We start from the raw sequence: 26,926 nt of genomic DNA on the forward strand, positions 1-26,926 counted from the left end.
GTGATATACGTTCACTATTAATCTTCCATGTCAATTGTATGTGTGTATTTGGATCATTCTTCAAAACCCAACTCAGATACCACCATGAAATCTTTTTTAACCTTCAGTCAGTAGTGACTTTCTCTGACTTCACATAGCATTCATTGTGTCTACATTTCTCTTGAGCATTTCTCATAAATTTTATTTCATAGAATTTCTATTGAGAGATGACTGAAAAGTGAATCCAACCCTCTCATTTTAGATAAGGAAACTATTGTCCAAATTTAGTTCTTTTTTCATCCCATCCCCATACCTTCTTCATCAGTGTCATCTCTTCTTATTAGATTGTAAACTTCTTGTGGATAGAGACCTTGAAACTATTATATCCCTCTTTCAAGTACTTGGCAAAGTAAATCCAGCAAAAAAAGGTACCTACTACATATTTACTGAAAAGGAATTAAAGTAAATTTCTCCCAATGATTGACTGAATTTAAATGTAAATATACATACATGTGTATGTGAATATACATAAATATGCATAGTGTTTTGCATATAGTAAGCCATCCAGTGATTAGTAAATTGAATTGCCCACATATAAACATGTTGTCTGTTTTCTTAATTAAAGCTTTTTATTTACAAAACATATGCATGGGTAATTTTTCAACATTGACCCTTGCAAAACCTTCTGTTCCTCTCCCCCCCTCCCCTAGGTGGCAGGTAGTCTAGTACATTAAATCTGTTTAAATATATTAAACATGCTGTCTTAATAAATATTGCAAAAGGGCCTAATGAGGGATGCACAGATATTAAACTGAAGGATGCTGAACTATGATGTCAGTTTTGGCTAATGCGAGTTACAGTCATGGGATGTGAGCATTGCTAGGGATTCTAGGAATCCTAGTGTCCATCCTCTCTTTTACAATCATGCTAAGTCATTTCTAGAGACATGAAATGCCATTTTTAAGGTCACACACTTTAAAGAGGGATGAGGCTTAGATTGGTGATCCTGAATTCAGTTGGGGAAAACAATAACACTTTGCACTGGTTAACAAACACTTATTAAGTGCCATCTGCGTGCCAGGTACAGTGCTGAACAGTGATACAAAGGCTCTCCCCTCATGGAGTTTGTAACTGAATGGAGGAGAAACCATATAAATAACTATGTATAGAGGTATAGAGTTTTCAAAGGGCATTTAAATATATTATCTGATTCCTGTTGGCTATCAGGGTAGATTTTAGGACCTTCTTTAATAGGCAGGAAAATGGAGCCCCAGTTTGCCTGAGTGATCTCATCCTTAAAAAGAAAATGGGTAAGATTAATGAATGCAGAATATAATTCTGAGAGGAGCAGAGACTAAAGGTACTTCCCTCTGAGGCTGGAATTTCTCACTGTACAGATCAGGATCTTAGAGCTTTCTGAAGTGTCAAGAGGGATTAAGTCACTCACCTAGCATTTGAAGTCAGTCTTCCTGACTTTGAGGTGGATGCTGTGCCCATCATCAGATCATATTGCTGCTTCTGATAGGTTAGGATGGTTTGAAAAATGGATTCTCCATAACTTTACTAGACTGCCTCTCCTGCAACACAGCTACTTTTTAGTTATATTAAAAGTCAATCTTATTGTAATTCAAGTGGTTTAAACAGATCTCTCCTTTTCTCTTTTTCCTTGTCTAAATTTTGAAGGCATAGGTATGCCATTTTCCCTTTCGAGTTAGTTTTTCCCCTTGTGAGTTAACTATAGATAGACTAATAGAAGCATCTCAGAAGACTTTTCTTCTTTCATTGGTTCATTCAACAAATATTTGATTAGCCCCCTACTATGTACAAATAAATGAACTAGGAATGGAAAGAGACATAAAGAAAAAACAGACCCTGCCTTTCTGCTTGTGGAGTTTATAATCTACTATATAAGAGCCAGAGAGGAGGTATGAACAATTCTTTTTGTTAACCTAACCAAGCTTTTACAAGTCCCATCAGGGAAGAAATTATGATCTAGCTCAGTCCCTGATTTCACTGCTCTGTGGGAGCAATTTGCTTTAATAATTCCCCTCTTCCCCATTAACAGTAAAACTTCTACTAAAAGGAGGGAGGGTGGGACTCTGGAAATAAATGCAGTAGATTTTTAAGTGAGATGCAAAGGGATTTGCCTTTTGAAAACTGGGACTAGGTCTATATGTGAAATAAAAGGCTGTAAAATACTAAAGTATCACATGATCAGCTCAAATCTCCTTGGGTTTTGGGTATGCTGTGCTTGGGTCCTCCATTGACTAGGGCTTTTAGGGTTGGTTAACTTCAAGATGGTGTAGTGTACAAAGTATCAGAGTTAGTTCCTTTGCCCAATAATAACAGCTGCATTGTATTGGACACATTGTACTTTGCAAAATATTTTCCTCTTAATCCAGACAAGGAATTATCAGTCATTTTACAGGTGAGGAATCTGTGAAATTTAATGATTGTCCAAAGTTGCACAAATACTAGGTGCCAGAGCTGGGCCGCAAAGCTAATTGTTTTTTTTTGGTCTTGTTTTCTTTTCTTTTCTTCCTTCCCCCTCTCCCTTACCCCACACTACTACTTCTGGGGCAGACATGTTGGCACATTCTATTTCAGAAGAGGGAGATGGATTTGGTCACCAAATGGATTATTGTCTTTTTCTTTGATTGACAGCACAAGGGTTATGTTTGAAGGATGCCTTCTGTTTGTTGAAGCTTTCTTAGATCTATTCTTTGGTTTTATAGAATTCTAGCTCTGACACTTTGGCAACTTTGTCATCTAGGGGTAACTGATGTAAAAATCAGTTCTTCAGTTTCCTTATCTACAAAATGGGATTAATAATATTTCCATTACGTATCACACAGAATTATTGTGAGAAAAGTGTTTCCTAAGCCTTAAAAAGGCTTATAGAAACATGAGCCAGAACAAAAAAAGAGTGTCTGTGTTCTTGGGAAATCAATACATTGCAATAATACTTGGCATCTTGCAAACCTTACGGAGCTTTATACACATCAGCTATTATTAATTATTATTGTTTTCCCTGAAGGAAAAACCCCACAGATCTGACTAGTAATTGTTTGCTAATGATTTTATTCCTGTTATAGCCCACATAAGCTTTAACTCACACATTCTGGTGAAGTCAGGGACTATGTCTATAATGTTGTAGTGCTAGTAATGGCTAGTAAGATGTCATTTTCCATACTCAATTCTAGCTGTGGTAAGATTTTTGACATCATAGGCTCCATATCATAGTTTCCAAAGGCTTTTGCATGTGTCTCCCCCATTAGATTATAAACTCTCTGAGGGCAGGGACTGTCTTTTGCCTTTCTTTGTGTACTTAGCACATAGTATAGTGAGGGGCAAATAGTAGGTGCTTAATAAATATTTCTTGATTTGCCTAGTGCATATAGTCTTTCATTTTCTCTCTACCCAATTATTCTCAGGCAGAATGAACTTTTCCCAATGCTCTGGCCAAGAATTTCTTAACTGAAATCTGTGAACTTTTTTCCCTAAATATTTGGATAACTGTTTCCATATCACTAATTTCTTTGTAACACTTTGTATTTTATTTTACTCATTTAAAAACATTTATTCTGAGAAGGGGTCCATGAACTTCACCTGACTGTTGCTCATGAGTCCAGAACCTGTAGATTCAGCCATTCTGCTGAAACTAATGAAGCTGCTCCTCCCAAGCCAGAACCAACTCCAAGCTCAGAGACAAGGGATTGGGACAGAAGGGGAGGGCTGGGCTGGACTGCTGCTGGTGGTTCAGGGATTGTAGGAAGCAAGACAATCTGATGCCATCATGTTCACAAGCAGAAATCGTACTTGAACCTGGACCCATGGGTTTCCAGACTTATACTGGCATTACCACCAAGCTACTTGTTTCTCTTCAGGAGTGAAAAGAGCTAGTGCAAAATAGGAATTCTAATATTATTAATCCTGATTTTTTTGATGGTTCTTTATGAAGAACCATCTTCTTCTAATGTTCTTCATAATGGTTCTAATGAAGAACCATTATGACTTTTGATTTTCTTTTGTATGATCAACAAATATAGAAAATATTATAGGGGCTGTCCTAAAGGTGCTTAAGAAAATTGCTAATTTTAAGCAATTTAGAATTTGCTAATTTTTAGTGAATATTGTGCCTGGAGCTCTACTTGCAGGCATATTGTTATTCTAAGCCATAAAGGCAATAGGATTCAGCCCTGAAGTCAGGAGGATCTGAATTCAAATCTGGTCTCAGACACTTAATACTTCCTAGCTGTGTGACTCTGGGCAAGTCACTTAACCCAATTGCCTTAGCAAATAAATAAACAAAAGAAAGAATATAAAAAGAAATTTAAAAAATAGACAGGGTGTCCCAAAAGTCTTAGTGTAGTTGCAAGCCATTTAGTGTCACTGTAGCCATCAGAGCTTTTGCATTTTAATGGCTTACAACTGTACTTAGATTTTTGAGACACCCTCTACTATAGCACAGCTATCACTCATTCACATTGTTTTCCCCATCCACTTACTCAAAAGTAGAGGGATTTTCCTGTGCCCAAGCAGTAATACTTCAACAGATTTGTGACCTCATCAGTGAAGGTGTTCCCTCCAGTAATGGCCTAACCCATGCATTCTTGCCTGTTGGACTTCTGCTTCTCCTTGGTGGTGGAGGGGGATCCATGTTGGGGGCTTCCCTCCACTTATCCTGAACTTTCCCTCCCTTCAGGATGCCCCCTCTGGGCTCCTTAGTACCAGTGAACAGACCAAGTGCTTTTAAAAAATTGCAGCCCTGGTTATTTTGGAGGTAAGGCGTAGAAAATATGCATGTCCTAGCCTAAATCCAGTCACTTCGTATCCTTACTCTACCCAGTCCAGAGCTGGCATCTGGATCTGGAATTTCTCGGCAGCAATGGCAGTTCCACTGGAGACACTGAAGAGCTGCTGTGGGTAGGAGCAGAGGCGATTTCCATCTGCAGTTAAGGTAGTGGGGAGGAGCCTCCTTTGGGAGAAAAGCCAGCTTTGGAGATGTTTGGGAGGATCTGTACTGAAGGGACTCAGAAAGGGAGGGCAGATTGCCAGGCCAGTGGAGTGTATGGATGTGTGTGGGGTGGGTGCCTGGAGAAGGGAGGTATTGGTTTATGGAAGGAGTGTGCCTTTTCATGGAGGAAGTGCTCATTTTCCCCTCCCCTCAAGTTGGTTCCCTGAGGCAAAGCCTTATTTACCACTGGTAATAATGGCTCTGGATTTAGGTCTCCAAGGGAAACTTTTCAGCAGCTGAATTCAATATATGAGATGTTCATGACCTTAGGTGCTTGTGACATGAAGTCCATATAACCTCCCTTGCTACTGGTTTCCAAATAGCAAGATCCCCTATTCCAGTTCCGTTTCCATGGAATGACTGTCCCCTTGTTGTCTCTAGTTGTTCTAATGAGAGTTTATATTTATAGAGCAAGGTGTCATGGAGAGAGTAGGGCCAGCTTTAGCATTTGGAAGACATGGGGCAATGGAAAAAACCTTGCTTGAGGACCTGGATTCCAATGGGACTCTATTACTGTGTGACTCTGGACAAGTCCTCTGCATTCTCAACTACAAAATGAAGGAGTTAGGCTAGATTTCCTCCAAGACTTCTTCACGTGAAGCTATGGGTCTAAGCCCTAGCTCTGACACACTATCTGTGTAACCATGTGTGAGTCAGTGCCCAGGCGACCCTCTAAGACTATAACCAAAAGTTAACTGATTTCTGTTTGTGGAGGGTGTTTCCTCACAATGGTGGAATTCTGGTCCTAGAACTCCCCTCCTCCCAAAGTAGCACTTTATGGTGCTTCATATCACTTATCTCATTTGATTCTAACAATGACTCTGTAAGGTATATGGTGAAAATAGCATTTTCCTTGTTTTATAGACATAGATATTTTCCCCAAGATCCTGACTGTAACAAAGCTGATTAATCCGGATGCTCAGGAATTGTAGTATTCTGCTTAATTAAATTTCATGTTAACTGAGGATTAATCAGAAAGTCTTTTTTTTTTTTTTTTTTTCAACTTTACAAAAAATTTTCCTTCTAAAATTCCTGCTTTCCTGTCATGGTACAATGTACTGAATATGATCAACTCTTTCCATAATGATTTTATAATTTCCCAATGCTTTGAGTCATCATTATCAATTTTAGTCTTAATTAAACAGGATATCTCCTACATAACCTCACTCACACTCTCTCTGAGCGGCATTACCTCATAATGTCATGCAATATAACATCATTAATGCATTTGGAGCAACCTCACCATCATGCTAGGAAATATTACCCCCTGGGGAGATTTTTTTTCCTAAAGCTTGCTCTCTACTGCAGATGTGGATGCAGTGCAGAAGTGTCAAACACAAACCCTGTGAGCCCATTGCACACCTCAGTAGGGCTCATACCAGATTAAAACACATTGGGGAGGACAGCTAAGTGGTGCAATGGATAGAGCACCAGTGCTGAAGTCAGGAGGACCTGAGTTCAAATTCAGCCTCAGACATTTAATACTTCCTGGCTGTATGACCCTTGGTTCAAGTCTCTTAATCCCAATTGACTCAGAGGAAAAAAACCACACAATTGGGAAATATTTAACAAAATAAATAGAAATATAAGAAAACAGCACCCCATTTAAAAAATAAATCAATGTGTAGCCATTAGGAGTCTGCATGATTCTGTTTGAATCTGGCTGGCCCCCATTTCTGTTTAAATTTGGGTAGACGCTGGCCTAGATAACTGCTGTCAACAAGTGTTCTTGAAGGAGTTTTCACAAATGAAATCCTAACATCAGTATTTTTCCTTGTCATCAATCCCTTTTCTTCCTAAAAACTAGAATATAAGGGTGAAAAAACCAATGTTGAGTTCATTGATATTGTACTGACATAGGATAATTAGGAGGTGGCAAGGTGGCGCCTTGGTTAGAGTGTGGGATCTGGAATCAGGAAGCCCTGAGTGTGAATCCTACCTCAGACACTTACTGAGTGTCCCTGGCCAGGTCATCTAACCTTTCTCAGTTTTAGCTGAAAGATAATCGCAACTACCTCATAAGCTTGCTGTGAGGGTCTAATAAAATGGAGATTTAATGACATATTAATGATATCATGGGTCTGAGATCTCATTCCACAGCAAACATATGTAAAGTGTTTCACCTAGATATTATTAATAACCAATAAGTCAGATTGCTCTCTCAGCAGATTTCATTACCATTATCCAAAAAATTTAAATATTGATTAATTAATTAATGTCTAATGCCCTGTTAGTCACTAAGCAGTAATCTTCAAGAAGGTCCAGTTTTGTAAAGGAGATAAGACAAGGCCACAAATTACCCTGAATAGTATAGAATTACAATGTTCCCTGAGTTAGGATACAAGGTAAATAGGAATCAGGACTCATCAAAGGGGGCTGCAGAATGTTTCTGAACTTATCTCCGTTTAAATCACTTGCCGGGATGTTTTCCCTGCGCTGCTGGCGGAGCAGACTCACTTTGTGCACAGACGCACACACAAACACACAAGCACACACACGCAGATACGCTCCTGGCTAGCTGGAGGAAGGCGGGGCTGGAGCTCCGTCGCTGAGTTATGGAGAACTGTCCGCCTCGTCCTGTGTCCAGGCAGACACTACGTCACACAGTTATCTCTGTTTGCCTTCTATGTATTTCATCATGTTGCCCAACAGCCCTATTTTTTCCCCAAAGTTAAATGGGATGAATAGGCGCAAGCTGAACTATTTGAAAGAGGCTTATCCCCAGCTGCTGCTCTCTGAGACAAAGAGAAGTATTATTTGAAAGAAAATGAATCTGCACTGGCTGTTGGGGTTTCTGCCCTTGCACAGACACTGTTCTGTACAGTAATGAATTGGGGAGATCCGAGTTGGATTGGGAGATGGTAGAGCACAGTTGTTTGATCGGGGTCCTGCCTTGCCAGTAAGATGATGTCAATTCAGGGTGCTGCGGCCTGTGGGCAGACAGAAAGAGACAAATGACTGCCAGAGCTGGGCCGGCTCCTTCAGTAGGGTGGGCTGTGGTTTGAGTTCTCTCATTTAGATCTACACACTGTTAAGGGGAAGGGGAGGTAGCAGAAAACAAACTCTTTTAAGTCTCAGATGACACAGTAGAGATTTTGTTTGCGCTGTGATGGAAAATCTTGGATTATGCAGGGTTTATCCTCAAAATTTGTCTTCAGGAATTATGGCAAAGTTGTGACTATTCCTTTCCCTTCTAGATCTAAACATTGTGGACCTTTCTCTAATCTTGACCAGCATCTTCTTCATAAAGCTGGAACATATTCTATTGCTTTGATTGATGTAGACAATATGGGGAAAAAATTTAGGCATCAAGTTAAATAAAATAGTGTATTTTCAAAGCATGTCACAAACTTGGAAATACTATGTAAATGCTAGTGATTATTATCAGAAAAAAAATTCTTCCTTCCTTTGTTGACTAAGAATAATTGACCCAGCTTAAGAACACGAGTCAGAAGGCGTGTGTCCAGCTCTGGCTCTGCCACTAAATCAGAATCTGTGGCAAATCAATTGACCTTTGTCTCAGTTTCCTCACCTTTAAAATGAGAATAATAATGATGCATTGTACTGTGTAATTGTACAGCATCGTTTTAAGAATCTAGTGACCTTTGCAAATTCATTTCGTAGCTCTAAAGTGCAATGGAAAATTATTAGTGATAATCATAATAATATTGTTAATCATTTTTCAGTGAATCAACTCACTCTCACACGCATGGGTCCCAACAAGGAGCATACTGTCTTGTTGAGGAGACAGAATTAGTAATGAGTTATGAAATTGTGAAGCTTACATAAATTCAAACATTTATCAGCCAAATCCACACAATTCAAAGGACAACAATTCTTTGAGAAAACAGTATACAATTCCAGCTTTTATTCTTCCTTTCCTTTAGTGAACTGTGTACCTGGAGTGCACTTGGATTACTTAGAGCTTCTCTGGCACTCAGCCCTTAGTAGGTGCTTACTACTAAATGTCTAACTAAATGAGTTAACCAGGATCAGAGAGAGTGTCTGTCACCTCCACCTGGGGTTAGCCTCTCCCTTCCTAAATCCCACCCATGCTCTAAAGCTAGACTAAGGTCCTGTCTTCCCTTTTCGGTTTTCCTCTGTCTGTTCCAGCTCTCACAGATCTCAACCTTTTCCAAGCTCCTGTTGTATACTTTTAGTATACTGGAAGGAGCATTGTGAGTAGAATCAGAACACCTAAGCACAAATCCCAGTTTCAGCCTCTTCCTACTCGTGTGAACTTGAGGAGGTTGTAGCTTTCCCCGGTCTGTTTCTTTGTCTGTAAAATGGGATTGTTAGTAGTACAGTGGATGATTAAGGTTTCTCTCAACTTTACATCCTATGGTAGAGTATGGCGATAGTCCGAATTCTGTATGTGACAAACGGAAATGGGCCTGGATTTCTGAAAGTCCCAGGCCAGACAGGTCCTGATTTTTTAGACACTTCGTTTGAAATGGAAAGTTCCACTTGGGTTTTGCTGCCAGCGTCTCTAAAAGGAAGTCTGACTTGTGGTGTATTATGGGTCACTATATATTTGCTAGTTTATATCGTGCTGACTAAATTGGCAACATGTTATTTTTTCTGGTAAACATTCAGAACGTTTGCTTTTTGCTCCTCCTTTCTCTAACAAAATCACACTTGTCATATGTGAATGAAATAGATGACTGTTAAAAAACCTTCCACACATCAGTGATGATATGAAAATTAGTGGTGGCAGACAAAGATTTCCTTTCTCAGGGACCACAAGGCCTCAGATGAAGTTGACTTTATCCTAATATTACTCCCAAATTGGGACTAAGTCGAAATTAAAATGGTTCCAGCCTCAGAGACCAATGATATTCTGAACTCCCACTGGCTGTGGGAACATTGATTATTCTTCCTTTGCCAATCTTCTCTTCTTTCTCCTATCCCCACATAAATTAAAACCTTCTAAAAATGTTGTTTGAACTTTGAGCTTAAAGCAGTTTGGTGAGGAAAAGCACAGAGCTCCTGCAGTGGAATGACCTTGTTCCAAATCTCACCTGGGAATCCTTGGGCAAGTTAAGTTGGTCCCCCTTGGTGAGCCTCCGTTAGAATATAAGAACACTGAACTAGATTGCCTCTGCAGTCTCTTCTAGCTCTTTATCTTATCCTAAAAGTATATGCATATTTTTTAAAATATGGGTTGTGTTCTTAGTGGAAAAATAAAAGGCTAAATTTATTTTCATTTTCAAAAAGGAAAAAATATAGCTTAGCTTAAATAGTTTTGATACGTGAGTAGTCAAGGGCACATTGGGTGGGTTCCAAAGTAGGTAATTTGTGGATCTTATGTTCTCTTGGTTTAACAATTTCACCTGAAATGCTATAGTTATAAGAAGCTTTGTCATCACCTTGTATGGGGTTGGAAGTCTGGTGTTTCTCTTCCCCTTCCCCCAGGTGCTAGAACCTTCTCTTCTAAGATTACATTCCATAGGGGGCAGCTAGGTGGCGCAGTGGATAGAGCACCAGCCTTGAATTCAGGAGAACCCGAGTTCAAATCTGGACTCAGACACTTAATACTTCCTAGCTGTGTGACCCTGGGCAAGTCACTTAACCCCAGCTTCAAAAAAAAAATAAAAAAAAAAAAAAAAAAAAAAAAAAAAAAGATTACATTCCATCTCCTCTGTGTATATCATGTATGTGTCTCTTTATTTCTATGTTTTCTCCTCCCTTATGATGTAAGCTCCTTGAAGACAGAGAATATTTTTGCCTTTCTTTGTAATTTTTGGTGCCTTGACACACACAACAAATATTTAATAAATGCTTATAGATTGGCTAATTATATCAAAAAATGAAGAAAATGTTTCCTCTTCCTTAATTTCTTTTTCCCCCTGTAAATAAGTGAACTACTAACTCATAAATTCCTTTTAAACAAAGCAACATGCCAAAAAGAGTGATAAAAATGTAACAGCCAAGAAAAGTTAATTTGGCACGCTGGGTTTAATGAGCTCAGTATTGAGTTTGTCTCATAGCGTGGGCTAGGAATCAAGACCCTTTCAAAACCTGTGTGTTTGATGAGGCTTTGAGATTGCTTATGGTAAACAAGCTCTTTTTCTCCCTGTTATTTTATTCCAACTTTTATTTTTAAACTTTACCCTAAAGACTACTTGTGCTTTAAAAAAAAAAAATCACGTCTTATATAAAATGGTTCATGCTTGGCTTCTAACCATGCACTCAAACCATGTTCTGAGCATGGCAGGCATATGGCCAAAATGCCAAAACTTTCCAGTGAGAACAATTTTGAAAGGAGTCAGAATTGTCTTGGGGTTGGGGGTTGGGAAAAGCGTTGAATCGTGGGCATGTACTTCTGCTTGATGATTGCATCTCCTCTCTCCTTGCAGGTGAAGCTGCTCTAAGAGGTGAACCCAGAATGCAAGCCCTTCCTGTGTCCCCTGCCCTCACCAATCACCGGACAGGGCCCCCTCCCATCAGCCCCAGCAAGAGGAAGTTTAGTGTGGAACAGGGAGATGATGACCTAGACTGTGAAAATGATCATGTGTCCAAGATGAGTCGTATCTTCAATCCCCATTTGTGAGTACCTCGTTTTTATTCTGTGTAGCCACATCTGGGCCTCTTGATTCCAGCATTCTTCAGAGCCCACTGGCCCAGGCTGGCCGTCAGGGATTCTGAAATCATCTGGTTTTTGATTCTACTATTATTACTGTCAAAGGGTGAGCAGCCCTTAATCGAACTAATACAGCGTAAAAATTATCTGAGAGAATTTATTTCTGAGAGACTTGTATGAATATTGATATTCTCTTCAAATTTTGGTGCGGTTCTACCTTGCCATGGGGCTTTCAGCTTCTTGGCTTGCTGTCAGCTGGGTCCTCCCTTGTCTGTATACAACATAAATACGGAGGAACACACACATACACATACAATGGAGCCTGTGAGGAAGGTGACATTTGACAGAGGGGCAGGGGGCCATCCAGGGAAGAGCCTCCCATCTACAATGAGTGAATCTGGGTTCGAATTCCAGCTCTTCCGTTTACTGGTGGGTGATCTTGAGCAAATCGCTTCATTTTGGGTCCGTTTCCTTATTTGTAAGTGGACTCTGTCCCTTTCGGACCCTGGGTTGTGGCAGTTAGGAGAGGGAGGAAAAGGCCTTTTCCTGTGAAGTCCTATCTAGTTTTTTTCTGAAGGGACACAGAATTTAAACTTACTCTACTACATCTGTTAAATATCAGTTTCCGTCCTGTGGGATTAATGCCGAGCGAATGAATGAATGGTGGAGAGTTAGACTCAGGCACCGGCTCCGCGCCAGGCCCGTGGTTCACGGAGGTGACAGCACATTTATGGAGCATCGCTACCTAAGTCTGAAAGCGGATTCGGCCCGAGTGGCTTCCGCTTTCTCCTCTCGCCGCCTTCCCAGCTCCTTGGAAAGAGGGAGAGATGCTTTGCGTGTTTCCTGGGCCGGAGACGCCGCGCCAGCTGCTCGGCAGAGTCGGGTCCCGCGGCTGAGGGCACCAGTTGTTATCAGCCCTTATGTGAGCGCTCACGTTCGGTCCCTGGCACTCCATCCGCCACGCGAGGTGGCTCCTCGCTCCCGTCCCGGCCGGAGGCGGGGAAAGGGGACCCCGAGACAAATTGAGAGCTAATTGCTCCGTAATGAATCCCCAGGCCGCTCTTCCCCGGCCCCGTTTCTGGGAGCGCTGCTATTTCTGGCAGCGGTGTGCAGCTCCCCTCTCTCCCTCCTCGCCGGAGGAAGTGATCCCGAGCGCTTGGGCAATCGGAGGCAGCTTGATAAGTGGAGCCTGCCGCCCTGGCCCCGGCAGCCTGCAGCATTCCCCGCATTCCGGCCTGCTTTGGCCTGTTGTGTTCAGTCATAAGACACTGACGGAGGTATTTATCTTCAAATAAATCACTGTGGTGTTAGTCAGAGGCTGAGCCTGCAGTCTGTAGCTTTGGAATTTGCTACAAATCAGGAATCCAGGACCGAGGCAGTGCAAAACAATGAAATCTCACAAGTGGACGGAGGAGGGGGAGGCTTGTCTCTTTAACTCTTCAGGCGCCTTGGTTCCGTGGGTAGGAAGATGTGTGTCTCTTCACAGCCCAGGGCCTCGTGGGAAGCCTTGAACTTGGGGGCGGACCCCGCTTGGAGCTCTCTTTCTTGTCGCCTCTGAGGCCGGGGGTCACTTAGCGGACCAGATGGACCCCGAACCCAAATCGTGTTCCTCGGATGCCTTTAGCACTCGAAGGCAGCGTCTGTGCAGTTATTTTGTAATTTCCTGGCGGGGACTGGCTGGTGGTAGGAAATAATGTCAGGATTCCCATTTGACTTGAAATGTCACTGACCGTTTGTCACTCACAGCCCTTTATTTAGCAGTAGTAAGTCGGAGATGATCGAGCTGGAAGGACTAAATTTCATATACTGTTTTCCTTTGGCTTCTAATCGAAAGCCAAAAATAGCATCGCCATACAGCAGGCCTCTCAGGCCAGATCTGAGTGATGAATAATCTTCTTAACTAGACCCTCAGGTCTCATAGATTTTGCCCTAGAGCTTAACTAGAGGTTCTGCTTTAGCGTTTAATTAACCTGTATCATCTATTTTCTTTTCCTTGTTTCAGCTAATGATTAATTTTAAGGATGTCTCTTAATGCTTCCCTTATGCTTTAGAAAAAAACCAGTATGGTTTTCATAGGCAAATATCAAGAATATATTACCTCAAAGAGCCTTTCTGTAATGGCATCTAATAAATACAATTGTTTGATTTGATAAAAGTTTTTCTCTTGCAAGTAACAGTGTAGTCCCTTAAAACAAAGGTTTTCTATAATGGCTTACAGACCTCCTTTTTTTGGTTTTCCTTCTGGAGCAGAATTATACTGAAGTTGATAGGATACTATATTTAATCTCTATAGGAGTTCATAAAAATATGCTTTCATTTTTGTGCTCTTAAATCTAAGAACTTGTAATAAAATGTGTTTTGTTTATTTTATCATTTACAAAATCATAATAAATCTGGGGAAGGAGCAGTGTTCAAAAACAGATTTGGCAGCTAACTCAGAGGTTTCAAAGATATATGGTTTGGCTGCATTTCATGAAAACAATTGTATTTAGATAACTTTCCAAACTTAGATCGAGGGTCTGGCTTTGTGGAGCACAGAGTAGGAGGCTGCAGAGAGGGTTATTGAATTTCATTGGATTTTTCCTTACAGAAAATGGTACCTCTGAACTACAAACCAGAAAAGGGAATCTTTTATTCCTGCCCCTGCTTGTTTATCTTCTGGATTGATTTCCCTATCCATATAATGCCCATAAGAAATTTTTACCACCAGAGAAGAAATATAGTGTGTATCTAAAGTCTTTGGTTGGTATAAAGTACAGTAAGAACAGTTTAAAAGGGCAGGTCTTGGCTGGGAGTGGGGGTGGGGAGCTGAGAAGAATAAAATCAACTGGATTCTCTAAATGTAATCTGGGGATCTCTAATAATTTGTGAGGATTCTCTAGTTTTATAGATTTTCTTTCGCAGTTTAACAAAAGCTAATGCTAATAATAATATAATTTTGCTGTTCTTCCTCAAATCAATTAATATCACTTTTTTAAATGTCATTGAAATCAGCTTCAGTATAATCATTAATTTTGAGGAGTATATGTTCTGTAGTGGTAAACAGAGTAACTGGTTTTCCCACTTAAGTGGTATCATATGGATTTCTTTTGAAGTTCAAGCATATCTGACGATTGGGTCAGATCCTATTTTCCAACTAGCTTGAATTTTTGTTTGCTTTTTCAGTCATTTGTTGTAATAAGTTTTATTGAAGCCTTTCACTGGCAGTCATTTCTAGAAATAGCAGTTCCCTTCCCCCTAAACCTCCTCTGGTGTGGAATTCTTTTTTGTAACTAAGAAAAATTATTAAATAAAACCATTTTATAGAGAGATCAGATCTGATAAGGAGACAGAAAAGCTCTCTGGAGTTCTCCAGCCTAGTGCCTGAGCTTGCAATGGTCATTTGTCCCTGGGAACAAAGAGCTGTGGTAGACTGAAGATTTGATATATTATCTCAAATTAAGAAATTTACTCCTTACTTCCCAGTTGAAATAGATCCAATGATATGATTAAAGTGCATCTGAAATTATATTTTTTAAAAAAAGGAAATAGGAAATCTATTTGTAAATTTGATGTGATTGTAAAATAGAAATGATATCTCCACTTTTATCTTGCAAAATTGCAAACTTTAAAAGAGATGTATTTGGTGATCTCCAGAGCTGAGATTCTGAAGGAACTCTAAAGATTTATGTAAAATGTTTCCTTTCCCCCACCACTACCTGACACACACTTATTCCAATTGACTTTACCTGGCCACTTTTTAATCAGGCTCTTTTTGCTTAGTAAAAAGGCTAAGTGTTTTTGTGTTAATAAGAAATGTTAAGTAGCTAAATAGGTAACTCAAACCAAATTGAAAAATATATGCCAAAGTGGTGTTTTATTCCAGGCTGACTGACAAGTGGAATTTGAGCAGAAGAGTTTGGGGTATCATAAGTTACACTCCAAGCTGAAGTAAATTTAGTTGATAAGTATATATTTGTAATGGAGATATGGAGTTACCTTACTAGGTGGATCAATTTTGGAGGTTCAGCATGAATTTACAATTCTTAGCAGTTGAAACTTCTTAATATGCTGTCCATATACAAAGATAATGCTAATAATCATTCCAGAACACATGAAAGATTTTTGGGGGTGTTTTTGTCCATTAGGAGTTGAGAAGAATACTCATTTAGTACACACTCCTTAGTGAATGAGACTTTTTAGTAAGCTATATCTATGGTCATGGATTAGAGTAAAACTTACTCCATGTCATAATCAACTGAGCTAACCATTTTTAATAGATTTTTGATGGGCAAGGAAGGAGTGAATGAAAAAAAACATTTCCTTGTCCCACTGGTCACATTGTTTTGGGGTGGTCATTTCATTAGAGTTTTCCCTAAAGTTGGATTAAAGAAAATTAGACATAGGAGAATATCTAACACAATTGCCTCATTTCAAGAGTAGGAAATAGGTTCTTAATTATTCAAAAATGAATTTTCCAATTTCTGGAATAATTCCTTTGCTGTTCTTTTTTTTGGGAGGAGGAAGGGTTGGTTATTTGCTAAAGACATAAGATAGGAAGAGAAAAATGAAAAAGAAGTATTTTTTTTTTTCACTTTTAAACATTGGAGAAATAATGGAAGTAGTCGCTTCCCTTTCAGTGCCCCCACAGGAACTCTCTAAGATTAATTCAGCATAGCATTTATTAGGAATTTAAGTTCCAGGCCCTGTTCTAAACATAAAGTAAAGCACAAAGAACTTATATCCAAACAGGAGAAGCAGTGTGTGTGTGTGTGTGTGTATATACATGATACTTGGGCCAAGTCTCAAAGGAATCCAAGAATTCTAGTTATCCACTTAAATTGGGAGAAGGACTTTCTTCAAGTTCTTTTTCTCAATGAAATTGCAAATCTAGATCTCCTGAAATGCTATAGACAGCATTAGATTTGGGGTAAACATAAATATATAATTGTGCTTCATCATAAGCCAGTGAAAATAATATGGATGTCAATAGAGAAGAATAGGAGAAAATGTAAAAAACTTTGATTGGTTATTTAATTGTTGATAATTTCCTTCAGGAAGTGCTCAGGACAAAAATCACTAAATAACTGCAACCTTGAATAGGCTTTAAAAACATAATTTTATTGTAGAAATCAGCACTAGAGCTTTTCTTTTCTTTCTTTCCTTCTGCTGATGCAATTGGGGTTAAGTGACTTGCCCAGGGTCACACAGCTAGGAAGCATTAAGTGTCTGAGGTCACATTTGAACTCAGGTCCTCCTGACTTCAGGGCTGGTGCTCTATTCACTGCACCACCTAGGTGCCCCACTAGATGCTTTTCTATTCTTCATGTTTTAGGAAGGACTGATTTTTATATTCAAACTTAAATCATGATAACCATGGTGATAGAGACTCTTTGTGGCCTTGGTTGGAAAATTTTTCAATTGAGTAATTTTTGACTGGCTTGGAAAGTGTTTGGAGCTAATGTGAGTTTTGTTTTTGTTCTTTTTCAGTTTCCTAGTCTAAGTTGATTTCTGTAAGTAGTGTGTTTTCTTTCAACCTCCTCCTCCTTTCCTTCTCTCCTCCCAACTCCCCACCCCCCCATCCTAGTTCTCTGGTTCAAATTGGGCAAAGTTTAGTTTTGATGGAAATATTCTCTGAAGTGTAGAGTCTACACCTTCCCACTGCTACTCCACTTTAAAATACCTTAAAAACCATATGTTATAGTTTTTATTATAGTCAGGAATAGATAACTATAATATTAAATTCACATTTTTTTTCTAGTAGTTTCAAGGGCATATCATTTCCTAATTGGTGTTGTAAACTTTACTTTTAATAATTGCTCTGTATCAGAAAAGTGAAATCTGAAAACAGTTTTGTTATAAGGCTAGTTACTCCTTCATCACCCCAGCAAAGATTATATAATGTCAGCTGTGATGAAAACATAGCTACGTTTGGGGGCTGATTTTTGTTTTTTCTATAATGGGAAATGCATCTGTGGATTTTATATAGAGAGATGGAAGTGTGAGGCTAATCAAGTGGTGTACCTTTAAATAAAGGTCCCAGGCCTGACCTAGGTTGTATGGGTCTCTTGTTTGTCAGGCAGGAGGCATTTTCTCATTTTCACAGTTCAGCTGAAAACAAAGACCTCCTTATCCTTGCAGGGAGCTGTGCTCTTAAGAGCTGACATCAGCTTTTTCCCAGCAGGCATCATTTCTGCCTTAAGAGTCCTCCCAGGGAGCTTGGAAAGCTGGATAGCCATTTCTTCTCCTGGACTCCTCTTTGCCAAGTAACACACACAAATGCCAAGGGTGCCAAGAGTCAAAGGAGCAGAAAAAAGGGAATGAAGCTCATTTATCTAACGTGTACCTGGGGCTTCCACAGTCACCTTATTGTTTCACAAGAGACTCTTCAGCCTTTATTGGCTGGAATTTTATTTTGAACTCTACTAAAGTTGGGAGGGGGGAGACAATGAAAAAACCCCAGCCTTTTAAGTAATGAGAAACACCCACTAAAGAACAGTGTTGTTATCTGAGAGCCTGCTAGTCAGCACACATAAAATAGCATTTAAAAAAAAAAAAAAAAAAAAAAGACTTAATGGAACTGGAAAAGGACAAGTCTGTTCTGCTAAGAGATTCCGGATGAGACAAAATGCATTTCTTTTGGGATTTGAGAAAGGAAGTATATGTTTATCTTCTGAAATGTGGGTCCTTTTGTGTCCCTCATTCTCTGTTTGCTGTCTGTCTCCTTGGGATCACTTAGGTTTGTTTCCAGTAGACATGAAGATGCCATACTCCTGGGGCAGCAAATTGCAGCTGTTCTGCACAAGTCATGGGATTAATCTTGCTTTTGCTTTTGTGACCTCCTAAGGCCTCTTATTTGTTACACTGTGGAGCCACTCAGTGCTCAGAGTGCACACAAGTGCCATTACCTTCAGGAGAGCAGAATTGGTAGAGGAGCTGGAGAGAGGAAAGCCTGTCTTGAAGATTTAAAAAAACAACAACAAACAAGCAACTTTTCACCCCCTCAGGCTTATTGCCTGGATGCTGAGAGAAATACCTACAATTATGCTCTGAATGAGAGGATTTTGTGGGAAAAGGTTTTTGTTGTTGTTGATTTAAAAAAAAAAAATCAGTGTTAGGAACATTGTGGCTGTCACAAAGAGAAAACCAGGGTATAGAGGGAAGCATTGGGTTTGTGTGCTCATTAGTGTCTTGTTTTTTCCCTGTTTTGTCTTAGATTTTGTTTGTTTTTGAAACCAAAACACAACCAAACTCCACCCACCCCTCTACTCCAAAAAGGTTCATTAATTTGAAGTTTCTTCCTAGTTTGTCTCCAAAACACAGTTAAAGAACTTAAGGATGCTCTAATATACTGGATCTGGCAGTAGCTGTCAGCTCTGCCAAAAAGGGGATCCAGATTCTGGACCGGAGCCTCCAAGGCTGACAGTCTTAAGTATACTGCAGAGGATAAGGAATCAAATCATGTTGTCGTCCTCTGTTTGAACTCCCCTCCTCCTTACCTTCCCATCCTGGAACCATTTAAAGAAATGATATTGATGGATTGGAATAGGGACTATATGAAATTGAGTTCCAGGAGTTGGCTAGATAGCTTGATAAGCCCAAATGGTGGGCAATTTCTTCCAGCCACTCTGAAGTGAGAAGATGCTCTTCCCACAGTTTATCACAGCTGTTTTAACATGATCAGCTGGGGCTTGGGTATTTCCTCCTAGCTAGGAAATAAGAGACCTTGGCTATATCTTTAATTCAAGATGCTATCTTCAGTGAAGTAATGACCTAGTGTGAAACTAACGAAACAGAAAATTCTGATATGGTCATGAAATTGGAGTGATAGAAAATCTCACAGTTGAATTAATGTAACTTTTTGTTTTGCTGTTTTTCCCTTAAGTTAAATGAGTCTTTTTGGGGCTCTGTGTGTGTGTGTGTGTGTGTGTGTGTGTGTATTTTATGTATACATCTCTGTGTATACCGACATATAGGATATCTCTATTCTGATGTAGTTTTAAGTTTTTAATAGCAAAAAATTATACTATAACATATATATCACATATATGGAACATTGAGCATAAATCTTTTTAAAGTATTATTTATTTAATAGTTTATTTTTCCAATTATGTCTGTTTCCCAATTATGTATTTCTAACATTTGTTGTTGTTTTTTTAATTCTAAGAGTTCTAAATTCTTTCCTTGAAAAGGCAAGTAATTTTAAACATATATATGTATGTATGTGTGTGTGTGTGTGTGCGTGCAGTCATGCAAAACATTTCCATGTCAGTCAAGACATAAAACTTTTAAAAGAGTGTAAGGTCTTAGAGAACAGAAACCATTTCATGTTTGTCTTCCTGACATCAACATCTAACACAGTGCTTGGCAAATCGTTAGGCATTTAATAAGTGCTTTGGCAATTCGTTAATTTTTTTCAGTCATGGCTGACTCTTCATGATCCCATTTGGAATTTTTTGGCAAAGATAATGGAGGGGTTTCTCCAGCTCATTTTCCAGATGAGGAAACTGAGGCAGACAGGGTTAAGTGACTTGCTTAAGGTCACACCTCTAGTAAGTGTCTAAGGCTAGATTTGAACTCAGGAAGATGACTCTAAGTACTCTTATCTGCTATGTCACCTAGTTGTTCCTACTAAGTGGTTGCTGAATGATTGATTAAAGAAAAGATGAAATATAATTCAAATAAACAAAGTATAAATAAAGCTCTTCTGTAATTGATTTTCACATCCCAGAGAAGTGAGAGGATTTCCTAAGGTTAAAAGCCACTACCTATCGGGGGCAAGATTCTAGGTGGCATGGTGGCCAGAATAAAGGATTCAGAGTGAGAGGGTCTCCGATTCAAATTCCATTCCGTTACTTTGGGAGGGTCACTCTGGGCCCTAGTTTCCTTTTCTGTAAAACAAGATAGGACCTTCAAAATCCTTTCCAGCTTCAAATCTGTGATCCTGAAACCCTTTTGCCAAAGCCAAGTCTAAGGGCTATTCTATGTTGCCTCTCAAGAAGGCTTATTCCTCTCTGTTGAGTCCCTTGTGAAACTGCTGCTTGCCTTTAATAATTTAATTAGTTGACGGTTTGGGGTCAGAAAAGATGATTTCAGATTACTGGAGAGTCTTTCCACCAGTGTGTAACTTGACTCAGGGTAGAGCCGGGAATTTGGACTTTCTTTATGTTTTGTTATACTGCTGTCTTGCTCTCCTCTTTATTCTCTGCTTCTCTTAAAGGTTCAGCTTGGGTTCTTAAGAATCATACTTTCTTCACTGGGACTGCCACCTGTTACCCAGTCTGTCCTTCGCCACTTCCTGCTTTCACCCACTTTTCTTCCATCATGCTAGCTTTTGCATCAGGAATGAAGATGGAGCAGGAGAAGGTGCTCATACTTGAGCTTTAGGGTCAGTCAGTCCAGAAGATGGGATTTGAGCCTGCAGAACATCGGATATGAGCTAAATCTCAAAGGAAGCCAGGGAAGCTAATTGTGGAGATAAAGAGGAAGATTATTCCAACCATGAGGGAAAGATAATGGAAAGACACAAGGGGAGATAGAGTGTGGCTGGATTGTACCAGACTTAGAGGAGAACCATTACAGCAAGAGGACTGAAAATGAAGGAAGGGGTCATGTTGTGCACTAAGAGAGGATTTGGTATTGGAGGGAGTGTCCAGAAATCCCTGGGTTGCAGCTCCAATTTGTGCAAATCTCTCTGGCTTTTCTTGGGAAGATTACTAAATACTCAATAAATTTCTTTGTGCCTCTGATTTGTAATGAGGAAATAATTTTTATTTGCCTAAAATTTTAATAAAAAATCCTGTATAAAAAGATGAGTCTTACATTGGAGGCCTTAGGTCTCTTTGTAAAAATATTACTAAATGGGGAAAATTATTTGGGGCCTTTCAAAACTATAGGGAATTTTCTATTTATTTATTCACTTATTCTATTTATTTGTTCATTCATTCATTTATGCTACATTTTGAGTTCTGGGGCAGTTACGTGGCGCAGTGGACCGAGCACCCGCCTTGAATTCAGGAGGACTCAACTCTGGTCTCAGACACTTAACACTTCCTAGCTGTGTGACCCTGGGCAAGTCACTTAACCCCAGCCTCAGGGGGAAAAAAAACAAAACAAAATATTTTGAGTTCTAATCTTATCTCCCTCCCACCCAGGAAGGCCATCATATAATACATGCTTTTCTATAACAGTTCTTTCTCTGGAAATGAATAGCATCATTGATAGGAATGATTTTATTACTCAGAATTATTTAGAATTATTGACTTATACTTCCCCCCCCCTTATTTATTTATTTATTTATTTCAAAAATTTTATGCATAGGTAATTTTTCAGCATTGACAATTGTAAAACCTTTTGTTCCAATTTTTCCCTTCCTTCCCCCCACCCTTTCCCCCAGATGGCAGGTTGACCAATACATGTTAAATATGTTAAAGTATAAGTTAAATACAATATAACTGTCCAAACAGTTATTTTGCTGTACAAAAAGACTCGGACTTTGAAATCGTGTACAATTAGCCTGTGAAGGAAATCCAAAATGTAGGCGGACAAAAATAGAGGGATTGGGAATTCTATGTAGTGGTTCATAGTCATCTCCCAGAGTTCTTTCGCTGGGTGTAGCTGGTTCAGTTCATTCTTGCTCTATTGGAACTGATTTGGTTCCTCTCATTGCCGAAGAGGTTAGCTTATACTTTTAAAGAGGCTAAATAAATCTTTCTCTCTCATTGTTCATCTTTTCTACTGGAACCTTTCTACCTACCCCAACCTTGAAACAAGAATCCCTACAATCAAGCTTACATTCTCTTACATCTCTCTCTTGAAGGTCCTTTTCTGTTTCTAAGTCCCAGTTCTCATGTCACTTCAGCCTTCCCCAGCTGAGTGTGATCTGTTCCACCTCCAAAGTTTTCATAGCATTTTGTCTGAATCTCACTTTACCTCTGCTACATGCATATTACATATCACATGTAATACCTTGCAATCATGCTTATTTCTATACAAAGTATGTACACAGACCAAGGGTCATTATTAGATTGTAATAAGCTCTTTGAAGGCATGATCTAACACATTTATTTCTCTCCTCCAGAGAAATAAGCACAGGATCTTTCATATATGAGGGTTTTCATAATAAACATAAGACAAGACCTCTTCCCTTAAGTGTTCCCTGTCATGTTCAGAACCTTTGGGGTTTCTCAATTGTTCTCTAATTTCTAATATGGAATGCTATGATGAAAAATGTCCTGAGGGCATAGTAACCTGTGGGTACCATTTTCCAGGTAGATGTATAAGGAAGGCTTTTTAATAGGGAATTGAGATGAGAGAAGGGAACTCTAAAGAAAGACATTGAGAAGATGCAATATAACTTCATTTGTTATTTGTCTTATCCACACATATATCCACCTATTCTGGAAAACAGATGAGAAATATGCTAAGAAATTACTAAAAATGTTCTGTCCTTTGACCTAGAGGCCATATCTTTGATTGTTAGGCATATACTCCAAGGATTCCAGTTGATTTTTGTATAGCTTTTTCTTTTTCTTTTTTTAAAAATTTTTCTAAATACATGCAAAGATAGTTTTTAACATTTACTTTTGAAAAATTATAGTTTTTTTTTTATTTACAAGACATATGCATGGGTAATTTTTCAGCATTGACACTTGGAAAATCTTCTGTTCCAACTTTTCCTCCTTCCCCCTCTCCCCTCCCCTAGATGGCAGGTAGTCCCATACATGTTAAATATGTTAAAGTATATGTTAAATACAATATATGTATATATATATGTATATGTACATATCTAGCTGAACAAGAAAAATCAGGTTTAGAAATAAGATAAAAATAACCTCAGACAAAAAAAAAAATGCAAGCAGATAAAAACAGAGGGAGTGGGAATGCTATTCAACATTCACTTTTGCAAAACTTTGCGTCCCAAATTTTTCATTCCCTGCTCCAAACTCTTCCATAGACAGCAAGCAATCCAATATAGATTAAACATGTGCAATTCTTCTCAATGTATTGCCAAATTCATAAATGCTGCACAAGAAAAATCAGATCAAAAAGGTGAAAAAAAGCCAAGCAAACAAACAACAAAATAAGGTGTAAATACTGTGCTTTGATTCACATTCAGCCTCATAGTTCTCTCTCTGAATGCAGATGGCTCTCTCCATCACAAGTCTATTGGAATTGTCTTGAATCACCTCATTGTTGAAAAGAGCCAAGTCCATCACAGTTGATCTTCACATACAATATTCTCTTGGTTCTGTTCACTTAGTATCAGTTCATGCAAGTCTTTTGAAATCAGCCTGCTTCTTATTTCTTGTAGAGCAATAATATTCCTTTACATTCATATACCATAACTTATTCAGCCATTCCCTAATTGATGGACATCCACTTAATCTCCACTAAGTTTGCCAGTAAAGATTAAGAGAAGAGCCCCATAAATACCAAAATATTTGTAGCAACAAAGAGCTGGAAATAAAGTAATGCTCATCAATTTGGAGGGCAGAATGATGGTTATAGGTATAAAATGGCACATATAATGTTAGAAACTTTTAATGTATTGGTAAGTTTTCCTGGAACTGTTCCCTTTCCTCTTTTTAAAAAAATTCTTTATTATATGGGATGATTATCTGAGAAAGGAAGAAAGGAGGAATACAATGGGAAATAGATGACCTGAAAAGATAAAATATGAATGAAAGTATTCTTTTAAATGAAAAATGTCTTATGAACTCACAAAAATAAGAGTGAGAATAATATAAGAATGAACACATTTGGAAAATTGTTTAGGTTATATGTTCAGGTTTGTGATGGAATAATTATGTGATGGAAAGTATACGTTCAGAAATAGGGGACAACAGAAGGGAGGGAACATTGTTGTGTTCAGGGTTACAATGTTGTAAAAGAAATAAAAGTTAAGTGGAAAAATTGACATTTGATACCTTAGGCAATTGTAAATGCTGGAGAGATGGAAGTTAACTTTATTTTTGCCATAAAACCCTGATAAAATCAAAAAGATTTTTTCGTACACTTAGTATTATTCAGTCTACCTTATTTTCTTCTTATCCCTTTCTTCTCCTCCTATGTCTTTAGTCCATAATTTTTACCTTGTTAGACTGAAGGAATATCCTTCTTCTATCAAAGCCCATAAAACAAAACCAAATCCTATTAGACCAGTGTCCTGCAGAATCCTCCATTTATTTCCTGCTCAGTTTTATTACTTGTCAGTAATTCATTTGAAGCTCAGCTGCAATCCCTTAGAGATAAAAGTTTTATTTGGCTCCTGTGTCTGTGACTATTCCCAGTTCTGACTGAGCATTCGATACACGATTTTTTTTTTTTTTTTAATCGTGGAAACTAATTGTTTAAAAAAAAAAATCTTAATGGGTTGAGCTTTTTGGAAGGAAAATAAAGTATCTGTGACCCAAAGTGTAAATGTTCATTCAGCAATGAATAAATGGTGTGATTCTTAATGAAAACTAAAGAGAGTTTTTAACTACAGTGTTTTGGTTATTTGATGATGTCACATGGTGGGGTAATAGAACCTGACAGGAAAATATTAATCAATTCTTAATAAGTTTTGACTAGGTAGTATTTGATGAGATATTGTGTGTCTGTGTACATGTAGATTTATTTGTTTAATTGAATGGTTATTACATGATATGGGGGGGGACTGGGGAGAACACCTTATGTAAAGCTGAAATATTGGAATTATTGAATTGTCCATTCTTGATACTAACTAGCTGGTACTTGTCTTAACTTCTGTGGGCGTCACTTTCATTTTCTGAAAAAAATGAGGGTGATATCTTAAGTGACCTCTAAGGTGGTCCTTCCAATTCTGATAGTCTGTGATTTTACTCGAACTGACCATTACTAAAGGAGTTTAGTGAATCTGACTACTCTGATTTGGCCTGCCAAAATTAGGGAATACCATGCCTTGTGAGATCATCTCTCTCCCTCCCCTCCCCCTTTGTTGTCAAGGACATTTTCCACTGTAGTGCTAAATGCTATAGGAGCCAGGCTCCAATTCAGAAATTAGTGAAAATCTAGAATGAATTTAGAAACATTCTCTTGTTGTATCCCATAAGCAAGGCCTGAAACAAAAGTTTAAAGTCACAGCTCTCATTTAACAATTTTACCAGATGTTTCCTGAGGTTTGACAGATGTACCATTTACTAGAAAGTTGCACTCTGGAGGTTTTGAGTGTTATGGACACCGTTGCTATAGACAGTGCCTCTGTAAGGGCAAGATTTGGAATATAACCTTAGCTGCAGTTTAGGATTGAAAACGGGTTTCTCTTCTATTCTCAGGGTTTCTTTCATTGTTTTTACTTGAAAAGTAATAGAAACAGAAATTGTCCATAACTCATTCCTTTATACTGCTGCCTTTAAATGGTATTGATTTTCTAAATCAAATAGGCCTAGATACACCATCCTTCCTTAGCTGCAAAGATGACTTTGCTGGAGAAAGAAATGCACTGATGGGTGGACAAGGATTGTAACGTAGGCTCCCAAGACTGACCGGGACGAGGTGGGCGCCTGGTCAGCCGGGGCTTGGGGAAGCTGCAGATGTGTATATTCAGAGCAAACGCCAAAGGAGGCCGGTTCCGTGTGAAACCCTGGGAATTTCGTGTGCCGGTAGCGAGGATTTCTCTTTAACGCAATAGTTGGAAGTTCTCTTTTGCTGGAAGAGAAGGGGAGGGCCCTGGGAAAAGCTGGTGGGGACTCCCAGGGTTGGGGGAGGGGAGGCTGCCCTCCACGTTCCTGTTGCTTCCTCCAAAACACAAGTATAGGCCAAACGGCAGCCCCGGTGCACGAATGGGGGCCTTTTGTCCTGCCGCCTCCTCTGCTAGGGGACAGAGCCGGCTTCCTGGCAGGGAAGCCTCGGGGCCACGACGTTGGTTCCATTTTAGAAGAAGGCGTTCCTGCCCAAGATGCCCATTTTCTGTGTTGGGGGGGGCAGCTTTTCGGAAAGCTCCAACAAGCAAACCCTCGCGCCCGGCGCGGGAGGGGGCGGAGACTGGGGGCACCTGGCCTGGGGCCTTCGGGAGCAGCCCTGAGGATGGCCCTGTGGCCTCTGTGAATACACGGGCCTGGGATGGACCGAGCTCCCTCCCGGCCGAAGGGGACCCTGCTGTGTGCGCGGCGGGGCCGGGGCAGCGGGGCCGGGCGGCCGGGACTTTTATTTTGACGGGCCCGCGGCCTCCCCAGCCTTTCTGTGCAGGAGAAGGCTTGCCAAGTTTGTGAGGCCCAAGGCTTTCTTGTGGGAGGACGCGGGGCTGTCTTCATGCTCTTTGGCAATGATTAAAGTGAGGTTAGTACCCAAACCCCCTTTCATTTCATTCCCTTAGCCTTGCTTTTTCAAACCAGATGGCAGCCTTG

At 39.5% G+C, this 26,926-nt stretch overlaps 1 protein-coding gene across 5 annotated transcripts in view; it reads left to right on the forward strand.

The window, feature by feature from the left end:
- Positions 1-26,926, forward strand: part of VGLL4 (vestigial like family member 4) — a 201,168-nt gene that overhangs the window by 143,706 nt on the left and 30,536 nt on the right. For 4 of the 5 annotated variants that reach the window (XM_074283898.1, XM_074283901.1, XM_074283900.1 and 1 more), the window contains one exon: positions 11,356-11,545. In XM_074283898.1, coding sequence (XP_074139999.1) covers positions 11,356-11,545 — 190 coding nt within the window. Of the gene's footprint in view, positions 1-11,355; positions 11,546-26,709; positions 26,859-26,926 lie in introns of those variants that run through there. The other variant, XM_074283902.1, reaches the window with a different exon arrangement.

Source organism: Sminthopsis crassicaudata, chromosome 1, assembly GCF_048593235.1.
Source record: "Sminthopsis crassicaudata isolate SCR6 chromosome 1, ASM4859323v1, whole genome shotgun sequence".
Lineage (NCBI taxonomy): Eukaryota > Metazoa > Chordata > Mammalia > Dasyuromorphia > Dasyuridae > Sminthopsis > Sminthopsis crassicaudata.